Genomic DNA, 14,401 nt, shown 5'->3' on the forward strand with positions numbered 1-14,401 from the left:
CTCCAAACTGTGGTGCCGGGACATCAAACCTGAGCTCATTCCAGCCCTAATTAGGCCAGGGAAGCAACTTGCCCAGTAGCCCACAGCCAGCACCAGCTGCTGAATGTTTTATTTCCACTGAAAAACAGAATTCAGCTCTCCGCTGGAAAAAGAGAAAGAAAAACCATTCCTGGAGACTTTGCAGAAGTTGCTCTGAGGGTCAAGGGGGAATTAATCCCCCTTAAAGTGTGAAGCTGACTTGGAAAAAAAACACATTTTAAAAAATTCCGATTTTGGTTATTAAATGCGCTTGGAGGTTCTACACAAGCTGAAGGTGGTGACACAATAAACTATAAATCATGAGGTGGTTTCTGGAACAAAATACTGAATGTTGACGGAAAAACTAAAAAAAAAATTAGTGCCAAGCCGGGTTTGTGACCTAATTGGGCTCTCACCTAAAGCAGGGCTTCCTTCTCGATGAGAGATTCAAACCAGACATGTGGCACAATCTGAAAACACACGGAAAAATAGCTGCAATTACATTTATGCAAAACATGCAAATGCTGTGTGAATCTGGAGCTATCTGGGATGAGTCTGGCATGGTTTTAATTTGGAAATGGCCACGAGACAGACGAGGCAGTGACTAAACTGCCAGACAAAGGAGGAAAAACACGTTGCTTTCCAAGGAGATGGCCACAAAGGCCTGAATTACCTGAATCAACAGTGCAGGCCAGGAGGGGCCTTTGATCTCTAATTAAGTCACACAAAACGAGGTTCCAGCATGGAATGGGGATGCCAGCAGCAAGGAAACGGGGAAGGAGCGTTGCAGCCCCAAATCAAAGGTGGCTGCTGGAGGAAGGGAGTGTTTTCCATGCAGGATGAGCTTGGGAAACACATCCCATGAGCAAAGGCTGGCCCTGGGGCTGTGTGGGACAGTATAAAACCCACTCTGAGCACAGGATCCCTCATCCACCTCTCCTGCATTCTTCTCCTTGGTGACACAGGTGAGCTGAAACGGCCTTTGCTGTCTCCTTCTCCTTCTCCTTCTCCTTCTCCTTCTCCTTCTCCTTCTCCTTCTCCTTCTCCTTCTCCTTCTCCTTCTCCTTCTCCTTCTCCTTCTCCTTCTCTTCTCCTTCCCTTTCCTTCTCCTTCTCCTTCTCCTTCTCCTTCTCCTTCTCCTTCTCCTTCTCCTTCTCCTTCTCCTTCTCCTTCTCCTTCTCCTTCTCCTTCTCCTTCTCCTTCTCCTTCTCCTTCTCCTTCTCCTTCTCCCCTTTGCCTTCATCGCCGGCCTTGCTGCTGTGCAGCTCCTGCTGAGAACTTTGCTCCCAGATCCTTCTCCCAGCCCCTGCTCACTGTGAGGAGTTGGGAGAAGCTCTTGGGCTCTTTGCAGGACGCCATGGGGATGGGGCTCCTGATCCTTTCATCCTCTCTGTTCCCCGTCCCTTCCCTCGGCCTCTGCTCCTTCTCCTGCTGAGGCCGTGCCTCACCTTCTGCCTGTGCCTTCTCCAGGTTCTCCTGCAGCCCCAGCCATGTCCTGCTACGACCTGTGCCGGCCCTGCGGCCCCACCCCGCTGGCCAACAGCTGCAACGAGCCCTGTGTGCGGCAGTGCCAGGACTCGCGGGTCATCATCGAGCCATCCCCTGTGGTGGTCACCCTGCCCGGGCCCATCCTCAGCTCCTTCCCCCAGAACACCGCCGTGGGATCCTCCACCTCCGCCGCCGTGGGCAGCATCCTCAGCGAGTCCGGGGTCCCCATCAACTCGGGGGGCTTTGGGCTCTCGGGGCTCTCCGGCCTCGGTGGCCGCTACTGCGGCCGCAGGTGCCTGCCCTGCTAGAGCCGGGCCGCACGTCCAGCGAGTGCCTCGCCAGGCCAAGTGTCCCCTGGAGCTGCTGGCCAGCCTTTCCAGAGGCCTCGGGCCCCTCCTGACAAGGAGGGAGGCAAACGTGCCCACCTGAGGCTTCTGCTTGTCCTGCTTTCTCCTGCGCCTCCCCGGGCCCTGCTCTGCTGGCCCAGGGGCTCAGCCCCAGCCCAGCCCAGCCCTGGGCTCCTGCTGCTCCCGCTGGCCCCGTGCCCGGGCCAGGCAGACGTGTGTCCCACTGCTGGCCATGCCTGCCTGCCCACCCCTGCTTTGGTTCTGTCTTCACACTCAATAAAGTTCACTCTGCATTGGAACTGGAGTCTCCTGGAGTTCCTGCCCTGCTGGGATGTGCAGCTCAAGCTGCTCCATGGGTGGGGGGTGATGGCCTGGGGGTGTTTGGGTGGTTAAAGGCCAGGGTTGGACCTTTCTCACACCTGGGCAAGGTGAGAACCTCCAAGGCAATCGCTGGAAGTGCCATAGGGCAGTGGAGGGTGTGTGGCCTTGTGTGAGTGTGCACAGGGTGACCAAGAGTGCCCTAGGGGACATCTGAGCCAGGCTGAGGTTGGGGATGTGCTGAGGTGGGTGTGTGACGAGGACATGGAGCAGGGATGGGCACACAGGGACCATGATCCCTCTCTGAGGGAGGGCAGCAATGATGGTGGCAAGGTCTGGACCTGTACCCAGGCCTAGAAGGGAGCAGTGGATCCATCTTATCCCCCACCCAAACTGTCCTGTGGTAGGGAGCAGTAATTGCTGTGGACTCATTTTGTGTGTCACCGTGTCCTGAAGGAGCAGGTGTCTGGAGCACACCTGCAGAACTCTGCTGTGTTGACTGGCCACTTGGTCTTGGAGATTTTTTTCAGCCTAGAGGACTCTGGGATTCCTCCACAAGAGTGACCCATGCTCAGTCCATTTCCACTGTGCCAACACCTGGCACAGGACTCACATTTCTCTTTGCACACCTGCCCTGGGAGCCACGTGTCACCTCAGAACCTTGGGTTGTCCCAGTGCTCCAGGGTTTGAATGCTGTGCTTGGATGCATGAAAGGAAAACAACCACTCATAGCTGGAAATGCGCAATAAAGGCTTTGGGAATGTGCCTGTAAATCCTCACAGAAGTCTCTTCTGGAAGGTCAATGTTTTCCTTCATCAACTGAAACCCAGTGTCCCACCTCCCTCCTGAGTCAAATGTCCACTGGGGCACAATAACAAGGCCGCACTCCCTCCAATCCCACCCAAGCCCCTCAGGGCATCACATCGCCCACAGAGCAGCTTTAGCTGGTGATCCCAAAATGGAAGGAATACCGTTTTGCCTCATCAGCTATAAACCAATGTCCAAAACCCCTCCTGGATCAAATGTCCCCTGGAGCATCTCCTGTGCACAGTGACAAGGCCACACTCCCTCCAATCCCACCCATACACCCCAGGGCATCACAGCGCCCACATGGAGCAGCTTTAGCTGGGGATCCCAAAATGGAAGGAACTCCAGAAGACTCCAGTTCCAATGCAGAGTGAACTTTATTGAGTGTGAAGGCAGAACCAAAGCAGGGGTGGGCAGGGCCCGGGCCAGGCTGACCCAGCAGCAGGGCCTGGCCGACTGTGGGACACACACGTCTGCCTGGCCTGGGCACAGGGGAAAGCAGGGCAAGCAGAAGCCTCAGGTGGGCACCCTCCTTGTCAGGAGGGGCCCAAGGCCTCTGGAAAGGCTGGCCAGCAGCTCCAGGGGACACTTGGCCTGGCGAGGCACTCGCTGGACGTGCGGCCCGGCTCTAGCAGGGCAGGCACCTGCGGCCGCAGTAGCGGCCACCGAGGCCGGAGAGCCCCGAGAGCTCAAAGCCCCCCGAGTTGATGGGGACCCCGGACTCGCTGAGGATGCTGCCCACGGCGGCGGAGGTGGAGGATCCCACGGCGGTGTTCTGGGGGAAGGAGCTGAGGATGGGCCCGGGCAGGGTGACCACCACGGGCGACGGCTGGATCACCACGCGCGAGTCCTGGCACTGCCGCACACAGGGCTCGTTGCAGCTGTTGGCCAGCGGGGTGGGGCCGCAGGGCCGGCACAGGTCGTAGCAGGACATGGCTGGGGCTGCAGGAGAACCTGGAGAAGGCAGGGAAAGCACCCATGGGGTGTGAGGCACTCAGGGAGATGCTGCTCGCAGGAGGAAACACAGCCTGGGCAGAAGGGACAGCCTGGAGAGGGAGCAAGGGAGGAACCCAACAGCCCTGAGCCCAGAGAGTTCCCTGCAAAGAAATCCCAACATCTCCCACCTCTCCCCAGCAAAAAACGACCACAAAAACCTGGGGAGAGCAGAATCAAGGAGAAAGACTCTCAGAGAGCACTGTGGAGAGGCAAAGATTCCATTGAGGATTGAGAAGAGAAGAGAAGAGAAGAGAAGAGAAGAGAAGAGAAGAGAAGAGAAGAGAAGAGAAGAGAAGGAGAATAGTGAGACAAAGACCCTCGCAGCTCACCTGTGTCACCGAGGAGGAGAAGGCAGGAGAGGTGGATGAGGGATCCTCTCTTGCTCTGCCTTTTATACTGTCCCACACAGCCCCAGGCCCGACGCGCCCCTGCACAGGGAACGTGTTTACCAACAAGCTCATATTTTATGCAAAGCATCCCCAATTAAGTAAACTGGAGGTTGTTTACGCTCCCTTCGAGGCTGCCTTTACATTTCCCTGTGCAGGACATGCCCATTCAGCCAAACTGCCTCCTTTCAAGTGCCAGCATTAGAGGACAAATGTTTTTAGGGTGTTTTTTCAGCCAGAACCAGGCTGATGTTTCAGCCAGCTGGGTGGAGTGGTGCTGTATTTCCAGGTGATGTCAGCATCTTCCCCTCCTGAGGCAGCTCTGAGCCTTTGGAGTGATAAATGAAGGTTTTTTTTATTATAAACCCAGGATTAAAGGGCTGGCTTTGGCGGGGACTGGCCGTAGACATTGCTCCCTGTGACTCCAAGGCTTTTCAAGCCTCCTTAGACATCATTTATTCATCAGAGAGACTGCATGGGTTGGTTTTGAACTTTCTTTGGGATCTCACATAGCCTTTGGAAGAAATTATCTCGTTTCTCCTGCCTTTCACCTCTTTCAGCATCGCCTGGAGGTCTCCAATCAGCAGAACAGGACAGTTCCAGAAGGAAGGACGCTGCTTTCCCAACAAATATTATTTCCTAACAAAAATTAGTCAGGGTCATTATCTTGCAGAAAACACTCCTTAATGAGAACATCTGACTCCAAAACTCTTCCTTCTCCCATTCCTCAGGGCCATCCCTCCACTCCTTTTTCCCCCCTGCCTCTGACCAGATCCGGTCCCAAATACTCAGGAATGTTTCCAAGCAGGACACAGGGAGCAGCTGAGGGCTGGCAGTGCCCACAAACCCAGCCTGGGGAGCAGCAGAGGCCAGGATGTCCCCAGAGATGGGGAAAGGATGGATTCCTCACTTTGAGCTGCATTTCCAGGGGCAAGGACAGAGCTAGTGTCCCCAGGAGTGGTGACAGCCCTGCCCAGGCACCACCGTGACACCCCTCAGGGCAAATGGGGCAAAACTCCCATCCCAGCGAGGCTGGGGCTCCATCAGAGGCAGAAAAATCTGAAATCCCAGAGGTCCAAGCCAGATTCCTCATCCAGGAGGATGAAGGGAGGTCTCAGATTGACAGGAGAAGTTTCTCCAAACAAACACATTCAGGAGAAACCCCCAGGTGTGGAAGAGCAGATTTAACAGAGAGATTTCCTTCAAAAAACACGCACACCACGTTTCCATCCAGGCATTTCCACTTAAATCCCTTCCATTGGCAAAACACTGAGTCCAACAAAGGCATTTCCAGCCCTTTGTCCTTCTCCATCACCCATCCCTCCTCACTGAGGGTCTCCATGAAGCCCTGGGTGTCCCCACCAACCCCAATCTCTCAGGGGTGTCCTGGGGGTGTTGTCTCCCTTCCCTGGTTCCATTTTGACCCTGTTGCTCCAATGTCCCCTCCTGGCTCGGGCAAGGACAGGAGGACATTTCCACAGCAGATAAAGAGACAGAGGAATTTGGCAGGATGGATTTATTTCAGACACTGATGCCCCAAATAGGGCTTTGACTGTCACCAGGTGGCTGCAGGACCAGGCACACCCCATTCCCTGGGGAGAAACACTCCACAGAATACAGGAAAAGAAAATTGGGCATCACGTTGACTTTGGCAGTTGGAAAAATGTCCCTTCAACGCATTTGGAACTCCCTCTTCATCCAGGACTTGGGAGAACGACTGGAGGAGGGAAGGTAAAGGTCCAGGGGTAGGTGACAAAACACAACAATGGCCTTGGGCAGGTGGGTGAAACTGGCACAGAAACGTTGGGTCAGTGGCTTGACTCATGAGCGGGAAGTTGTCCAACCTCAGCCTGGCTCAAATGTCCCCTGGGGCAACTCCTGGTCACCGTGTGCACACTCACACAAGGCCACACACCCTCAGAGGAGGAATCATGGTCCCTGTGTGCCCATCCCAGCTCCATGTCCTCGTCACACACCCACCTCAGCACATCCCCAACCTCAGCCTGGCTCAGATGTCCCCTAGGGCACTCTTGGTCACCCTGTGCACACTCACACAAGGCCACACACCCTCCACTGCCCTATGGCACTTCCAGCGATTGCCTTGGAGGTTCTCACCTTGCCCAGGTGTGAGAAAGGTCCAACCCTGGCCTTTAACCACCCAAACACCCTCAGGCCATCACCCCCCACCCATGGAGCAGCTTGAGCTGCACATCCCAGCAGGGCAGGAACTCCAGGAGACTCCAGTTCCAATGCAGAGTGAACTTTATTGAGTGTGAAGACAGAACCAAAGCAGGGGTGGGCAGGCAGGCATGGCCAGCAGTGGGACACACGTCTGCCTGGCCCGGGCACGGGGCCAGCGGGAGCAGCAGGAGCCCAGGGCTGGGCTGGGCTGGGGCTGAGCCCCTGGGCCAGCAGAGCAGGGCACGGCAGGGCCCGGGGAGGCGCAGGAGAAAGCAGGACAAGCAGAAGCCTCAGGTGGGCACGTTTGCCTCCCTCCTTGTCAGGAGGGGCCCGAGGCCTCTGGAAAGGCTGGCCAGCAGCTCCAGGGGACACTTGGCCTGGCGAGGCACTCGCTGGACGTGCGGCCCGGCTCTAGCAAGGCAGGCACCTGCGGCCGCAGTAGCGGCCACCGAGGCCGGAGAGCCCCGAGAGCCCAAAGCCCCCCGAGTTGATGGGGACCCCAGACTCGCTGAGGATGCTGCCCACGGCGGCGGAGGTGGAGGATCCCACGGCGGTGTTCTGGGGGAAGGAGCTGAGGATGGGCCCGGGCAGGGTGACCACCACAGGGGATGGCTCGATGATGACCCGCGAGTCCTGGCACTGCCGCACACAGGGCTCGTTGCAGCTGTTGGCCAGCGGGGTGGGGCCGCAGGGCCGGCACAGGTCGTAGCAGGACATGGCTGGGGCTGCAGGAGAACCTGGAGAAGGCACAGGCAGAAGGTGAGGCACGGCCTCAGCAGGAGAAGGAGCAGAGGCCGAGGGAAGGGACGGGGAACAGAGAGGATGAAAGGATCAGGAGCCCCATCCCCATGGCGTCCTGCAAAGAGCCCAAGAGCTTCTCCCAACTCCTCACAGTGAGCAGGGGCTGGGAGAAGGATCTGGGAGCAAAGTTCTCTGCAAGAGCTGCGCAGCAGCAAGGCTGGCAATGAAGGCAAAGACAAAGGGAAGGAGAAGAGGGAGGCAAAGGCCCTCGCAGCTCACCTGTGTCACCGAGGAGGAGAAGACAGGAGAAGTGGATGAGGGATCCTCTCTTCCTCTGCTTTTTATACTGTCCCACACTGCCCCAGGGCCCCGGGGCACCCTCAGCACATGGAACGTGTTTACCAAGCTCATCCTGCATGCAAAACATCCCCATTAGAGAAATGGGGACACTGCAATGCTGCTTTTTCATTTCCCTGTGCAGGACATGCCCAGTCAGCCTCCCAGGCTCCTTTCAAGTGCCAGGATTAGAGGCCAAAATGTGTCTGGGGGCAGTGCCACGTCAGCAGGGCCGGGTGATGCAGCTGGTTTTGGGGACTGTCCTATTTCACCAGGGCACTCCAGGCCCTTTGCCCTCCAGGGCCTCACTTTAGAACTCCCAGAATGGTCAGGGCATTTTTTCTGGCACCCCTAAAATAACAAGCCACGCTTTAAAATGTGTTTTCAGTGACAGGAGTCACCTCATCTACTGGGTAACCAAATACTCAAGTCCAGCAGAGCTGGGTGTAAACTTCCCTACCACCTTGGACACTCTGAAGAATCAGGGATTTCACATCCAGACAAATCCATGCGCTCTCTGCCCTTTCATGCCTTCGTGGAGAGCCCCCAGCATCCTCGAGACAACAGGAGGATGTTTGAAAAGCAGAAAATCCTCTCCAACACACCTTAACTCTGCTCCCACCAGCTCCACCCAGCACCAAGTGTCTTTGTTGGCCCTTTTCCACTGCTCCTTCTCCATCCCCAAATTTCCACAACCCTTCTGGGAGCCTACACCCAAACTCGACAGCAGGCAGTGGAAAGAGCCTGCAGAGCTCTCCAAGGAGACATCAAAACACATCAGAAGGACTCATGGTCTGGGAATGTCAGCAGGAAAACACTGGAGGCAAGCAGACAGCGAGATCACGGGCTCCTCTTCCATCCTGTCAGCACACTCAGACATGCAGGGTCCACCTGGCCTGGCCTCGTCCCGCGGTCAGCACTGAGGGGCTGCCCTTGATGGTCTTTGAGACCTCCATTCCCTGCCCTCCATGCCTAGAATGGTCTTGGATCCCTCCATTCCCTGGAATGTTCTTGGACCTCTCCATTCTTCTGCTCCAGGTGGAGTGAAGGTCACTTCTTGTGTTTGGACAATGCCCTCAGGCACAGGGTGGGATTTTGGCGTGTCTGTGCTGGGTCAGGAGTTGGATTTGATGATTTCTGGGTCCCTTCCAATCTGGATATTCCACAGTTCTGTGATTCCCTGAATGACAGGGAGAAGCAGGTGTGGGAGGAAGCAGGAGCACCTTGTCCTCCTCTGCATCACCACCCACACAACTCAACACTCCAGCAATGTTCTCCTCATGTCCAACATGTCCCAGTGACCTCCTGAGCTGTGCCTGCAGCCCTGAGCCCTCTGAGAGGGACAGGAGGGAACAGGGGATGCTATGGTGGCAGAAGTGAAGGGTAACAACTCCTTGAGATTCTGTTGGATGAAGGACATTGCCTTTGAGATGTTCTCAACACAGAGTAACACTCCATTTTCAGAAGGTTTCAAGCCGGGTTTTATTATAGCATGAATGCTTTTTAGACATTCTTACAAAACTCATAAGTTTACTCATTGGTCAGGAAACACAAGCAAAGTGTTAATTGGAACAGGCAGTTGCAGGTTTCTCTCATTTCTCCATGTTTCTTTCTCGGTTTCTGTGTCAATGACCTTGGTAGGAAATTCTGTCAGGGTTGAACACGGATCCTCTTCTCAAACTTCTCTCTGGCTCACAGTAGTCTGTGTAAAACCTCTCCCACAGGACATGGAAGGTGTTCGAGGAAACGTTTTCTACTGAGTGATGGAACACATGGACCAGGGACGTTATTATGGGGTGTCCATCCTTGGATGGATTGAAAAGCCATTGGCATCTAAAGCAACTCCCTCAAGACTGTCCCACCTGAGCAAGGGTTGGGCCACGTAACCTCTGGAAGTGTATTCCAACCCCAAAAACTGTGATTTTGTGACCTCTCCCATGGAGCAGCTTTATTTGGGGATCCCAAAACGAAAGGAAGTCCAGGAGACTCCAGTTCCAATGCAGAGTGAACTTTATTGAGTGTGAAGACAGAACCAAAGCAGGGGTGGGCAGGCAGGCATGGCCAGCAGTGGGACACACGTCTGCCTGGCCCGGGCACGGGGCCAGCGGGAGCAGCAGGAGCCCGGGGCTGGGCTGGGCTGGGGCTGAGCCCCTGGGCCAGCAGAGCAGGGCCCGGGGAGGCGCAGGAGAAAGCAGGACAAGCAGAAGCCTCAGGTGGGCACGTTTGCCTCCCTCCTTGTCAGGAGGGGCCCGAGGCCTCTGGAAAGGCTGGCCAGCAGCTCCAGGGGACACTTGGCCTGGCGAGGCACTCGCTGGACGTGCGGCCCGGCTCTAGCAGGGCAGGCACCTGCGGCCGCAGTAGCGGCCACCGAGGCCGGAGAGCCCCGAGAGCCCAAAGCCCCCCGAGTTGATGGGGACCCCGGACTCGCTGAGGATGCTGCCCACGGCGGCAGAGGTGGAGGATCCCACGGCGGTGTTCTGGGGGAAGGAGCTGAGGATGGGCCCGGGCAGGGTGACCACCACGGGCGACGGCTGGATCACCACGCGGGAGTCCTGGCACTGCCGCACACAGGGCTCGTTGCAGCTGTTGGCCAGCGGGGTGGGGCCGCAGGGCCGGCACAGGTCGTAGCAGGACATGGCTGGGGCTGCAGGAGAACCTGGAGAAGGCAGGGAAAGCACCCATGGTTTGTGAGGCACTCAGGGAGATGCTGCTCATAGGAGAAAGAGCAGAGTCTGGGGAGAAGAGACAGCCCTGAGAGGGAGATAGAAAGGACAGGGAATTGCAGTCCCCAAGAGGACCCTAAAACCACAGACAAGACCTTCTCCCACCTCCCTCCAGTGTTGCACAGAGAATGGAGAGTGCCCTAGCAAAACAAAACTGAGGCAAAGTCCCGGTGGGAGCAGAAGAGACAGAGGAAAAGAAATGGAAAGAGAGGAAAGCACTCACCTGTGTCACCGAGGAGGAGAAGGCAGGAGAAGTGGATGAGGGATCCTGCACTTGCTCTGCCTTTTATACTGTCCCACACAGCCCCAGGCCCAGGGACAGTCTTTGCACAGGGAATGTGTTTACCAAGCTCATCTCGCATGCAAAACATCCCAATTACAAAAATTAGTGTTTTTATTTTTGCCCTGCAACGCTGCCTTTTCATTTCCCTGTGCGGGACGTGCCCAGTCAGCCTCCCAGGCTCCTTTCAAGTGCCAGGATTAGAGGCCAAAATATTTCCAGGGAAAATGATTTGTCAGCAGGGCTGGGAGATGCAGCCAGGGCTGAGAAGAGTCCCACTGACCATCTGGTGCCCTCCAGGGCAGGACTTTCAAGTGCCAAGGCAGCACCATGTCCTCTGCTGGACATTGGCACCACAGGGCCAGACTGGGGATTGTCCCTCACATGAAGGGATTACAGGGATTGGAAAAGCTCTCCCAGAACATCGATTCCCACCTGAGATCCATCCCCACTTTGTCACAGAGCACAAAGCACAGAATGCCATGTCGTTTCCCCTTGGACACCTCCAGGGATGGTGAGTCCAAACCCCCCCTGGGCCACCCCTGCCAAGGCCAGATCAGCGATGCCCAGCCTGGAGATGGACAGAGATGAGGGACAGAGCTGACCCTCGCAGGGGAATGGCCAGGGTGAAGCCTCAGGGCCCTGAGGAGCCTGGCCCCATCATCAGGAAACACTTTAAAGTCCTGCCCTGGAGGGCAAAGGACTGAAATTATTTGGGATGTCGGACACTCCTCAGCACTGGCTGCATCACCCGGCCCTGCTGACGTGGCACTGCCCCCAGACACATTTTGGCCTCTAATCCTGGCACTTGAAAGGAGCCTGGGAGGCTGACTGGGCATGTCCTGCACAGGGAAATGAAAAAGCAGCATTGCAGTGTCCCCATTTCTCTAATGGGGATGTTTTGCATGCAGGATGAGCTTGGTAAACACGTTCCATGTGCTGAGGGTGCCCGTGGGCCCTGGGCTGTGTGGGACAGTATAAAAGGCAGGGGAAGAGAGGATCCCTCATCCACCTCTCCTGTCTTCTCCTCCTTGGTGACACAGGTGAGCTGCGAGGGCCTTGGCCTCCCTCTTCTCCTCTCTTCTCTTCTCTTCTCTTCTCTTCTCTTCTCTTCTCTTCTCTTCTCTTCTCTTCTCTTCTCTTCTCTTCTCTTCTCTTCTCTTCTCTTCTCTTCTCATCCTCAATGGAATCTTTGCCTCTCCACAGTGCTCTCTGAGAGTCTTTCTCCTTGATTCTGCTCTCCCCAGGTTTTTGTGATCGTTTTTTGCTGGGGAGAGGTGGGAGATGTTGGGATTTCTTTGCCGGGAACTCTCTGGGCTCAGGGCTGTTGGGTTCCTCCCTTGCTCCCTCTCCAGGCTGTCCCTTCTGCCCAGGCTGTGTTTCCTCCTGCAAGCAGCATCTCCCTGAGTGCCTCACACCCCGTGGGTTCTTTCCCTGCCTTCTCCAGGTTCTCCTGCAGCCCCAGCCATGTCCTGCTACGACCTGTGCCGGCCCTGCGGCCCCACCCCGCTGGCCAACAGCTGCAACGAGCCCTGTGTGCGGCAGTGCCAGGACTCCCGCGTGGTGATCCAGCCCTCGCCCGTGGTGGTCACCCTGCCCGGGCCCATCCTCAGCTCCTTCCCCCAGAACACCGCCGTGGGATCCTCCACCTCCGCCGCTGTGGGCAGCATCCTCAGCGAGGAGGGAGTGCCCATCAACTCGGGGGGCTTTGGGCTCTCGGGGCTCTCCGGCCTCGGTGGCCGCTACTGCGGCCGCAGGTGCCTGCCCTGCTAGAGCCGGGCCGCACGTCCAGCGAGTGCCTCGCCAGGCCAAGTGTCCCCTGGAGCTGCTGGCCAGCCTTTCCAGAGGCTTTGGTCCTCTCCAGCCCTCCTGCCAAGGAGGGAAGGAGGGAGGTGCTGTCTGGTCTCGTGGCCAGCCTGTTTCAGCCTTGAAAATCCTGCTTTTGAATGAGTTTCCTTGTCTCTGATTTTGCATTTCATGGCGGTTTGATGCTGTGATTGCCAGCAGTCAGTGGAGGGATTTTATTGAGGAATTAAGGAAAGGTGGAGCCTTGCTTTCTGTCTCTCAGTTGGAATGGTTTCTTTTCCCTTCATAAATATATATTTTCCCTTTGTTTTTGCTGAATGCTACTTGTCTGTTTATCATTAAACTGATGTTGCATCTGATTTTGAGTTTCATTGTGGTTTTTCTCTCCTTTTTACCTCCCCTTGGGGCAGAATTATGTGCAAATCCATGCAAGGATTTCACAGAGGAAAATGTGCATCCAAAAGTCACCACAACTTATCTGATAAAAATAACTTCATTGGTTTTTACACTCTTGAGAAGTACTGAACTGGTTCTCAAATATATTTCTCTTTCTAGGATATTTTCCCCCAATTTTTTCATATAACCTCTGTGGATATTTAAAAGTGTAATTGTGGTGTTTAAGCTTGAGAGATTTTAGATCTTTTTTCCTATTTGGCATCTTTGAAACTCTTGAGAATCTGAATGAATATTAATATGGCAGAAGCAACACTTGCCATGGTGGCAACCAAAAAAGATCGAAGAAAAATAAAACCATGAAATAAAATCTATTTGAAAATAAAAACATCCTGGAACTGAGATATAAATATTTGAGGAACTCGGGGGAAGGCTCCTGACATTCAGGTGTGGAGCCAGTCCAAATGCCCACAGCACAGGCAAAAGAGGTGGGGTTTTATATTCAAAAGTTTTGTGCTTTGTTTAAAGTTTAATAAAAATTATTTTATTTTTAATCCCAATTTGCAAATTTGGGATGAGAAGAGATGAGAAGAGTTCAGCAAAAAATGGGATAGAATTCTAAAATATCCTCAGTGGAAGAAACCCTCAAAGGTCATCCAACCCGGCTCCTGGTCCTACACTCAAAACAAAACCCCAAAATCCCAACATCCCAAACATCCTGGATCAGCCCTGGGGCCATGCCCGTTCCCTGGGGAGCCTGGGCAGCACCCAGCACCCTTGGGGGGAAGAATTTTCCAGAAAAATCCAGCCCAAACCCCCCTGGCACTGCTCCAGCCATTCCCTGGTCACGGGGAGCAGAGGAACTCCATTGGGGCCCCTTTCCGCCTGCGGCTCGAGGCAGAAATGCCAAAAAACGAAAGCTGGGAATGAAAATGTCCCAGACTGAGAGGAGCCTGGGCTGGAAAAGAGGTTTCCATGGGCAAATTTTCCAAAGAATTAATCAGAGGGACTGGTGGGATGAGTTGTTCCCTGGGATCCGCGAGGAACCCAAGGGCGGCGGGGTTCCGCGCAGCAGAACTGCTGCAGTTGTATTTACGATCAGACTGATTTTTTTAGTTTTTTTAATACAAAAATGACCTTGTGGTCAACTTAAGTGACACCCAAGATAGGGCACTTGCTGATAAAAATGTTACACATAAGGTTTCTGTGCTATTATGGTGTGAAATTGATGCAATATCAATTAAAAAGTATTTTTCAGATCCCCTACATATGTTTCAATAAAAACAGATTTAAAAGCCAGTTTAAATCTGTTTTTATTGAAACATATGTAAGGGATTTGTATTCTGTACCTACCATCAACAGACCATGTAATCTGCTTAATCTATTCAATCTATTTAATCCATTTAATCAATTTAATCTATTCAATCGATTTTATCTATTCTATCTATTTAATGTATTTTATCTAATCAATCTATTTTATCTATTAATCCCTCGATGCAAATGGACGCAGAGCACAAGGAGTGGAGAAAGTGAATTTGGGAGAGTGAATAATCTGGGAAATAAACCCCAAAATTTCCCCTT

General features: G+C 54.4%; 5 protein-coding genes across 5 annotated transcripts; 2 read left to right on the top strand and 3 right to left on the bottom strand.

The window, feature by feature from the left end:
• Positions 1–1,508: 1,508 nt before the first annotated feature.
• LOC135457694 (feather beta keratin-like) lies at positions 1,509–1,814 on the top strand. The gene has a single exon (XM_064732404.1). The coding sequence runs from the start codon at positions 1,509–1,511 to the stop codon at positions 1,812–1,814; it is 306 nt and encodes a 101-aa protein (XP_064588474.1).
• A 1,792-nt stretch (positions 1,815–3,606) lies between these two features.
• On the bottom strand, positions 3,607–3,912 carry LOC135457696 (feather keratin 1-like). The gene has a single exon (XM_064732406.1). It carries the CDS (start codon positions 3,910–3,912, stop codon positions 3,607–3,609), a length of 306 nt encoding a protein of 101 aa, XP_064588476.1.
• Positions 3,913–6,952: 3,040 nt separating this feature from the next.
• Positions 6,953–7,258, bottom strand: LOC135457697 (feather beta keratin-like). Its single transcript, XM_064732407.1, has one exon. It carries the CDS (start codon positions 7,256–7,258, stop codon positions 6,953–6,955), a length of 306 nt encoding a protein of 101 aa, XP_064588477.1.
• A 2,690-nt stretch (positions 7,259–9,948) lies between these two features.
• Positions 9,949–10,254, bottom strand: LOC135457701 (feather keratin 1-like). Its single transcript, XM_064732411.1, has one exon. It carries the CDS (start codon positions 10,252–10,254, stop codon positions 9,949–9,951), a length of 306 nt encoding a protein of 101 aa, XP_064588481.1.
• A 1,834-nt stretch (positions 10,255–12,088) lies between these two features.
• Positions 12,089–12,394, top strand: LOC135457695 (feather keratin 1). The gene has a single exon (XM_064732405.1). It carries the CDS (start codon positions 12,089–12,091, stop codon positions 12,392–12,394), a length of 306 nt encoding a protein of 101 aa, XP_064588475.1.
• Positions 12,395–14,401: the final 2,007 nt, after the last annotated feature.

Source organism: Zonotrichia leucophrys, chromosome 25 (assembly GCF_028769735.1).
Source record: "Zonotrichia leucophrys gambelii isolate GWCS_2022_RI chromosome 25, RI_Zleu_2.0, whole genome shotgun sequence".
NCBI classification, from domain to species: Eukaryota; Metazoa; Chordata; class Aves; order Passeriformes; family Passerellidae; genus Zonotrichia; species Zonotrichia leucophrys.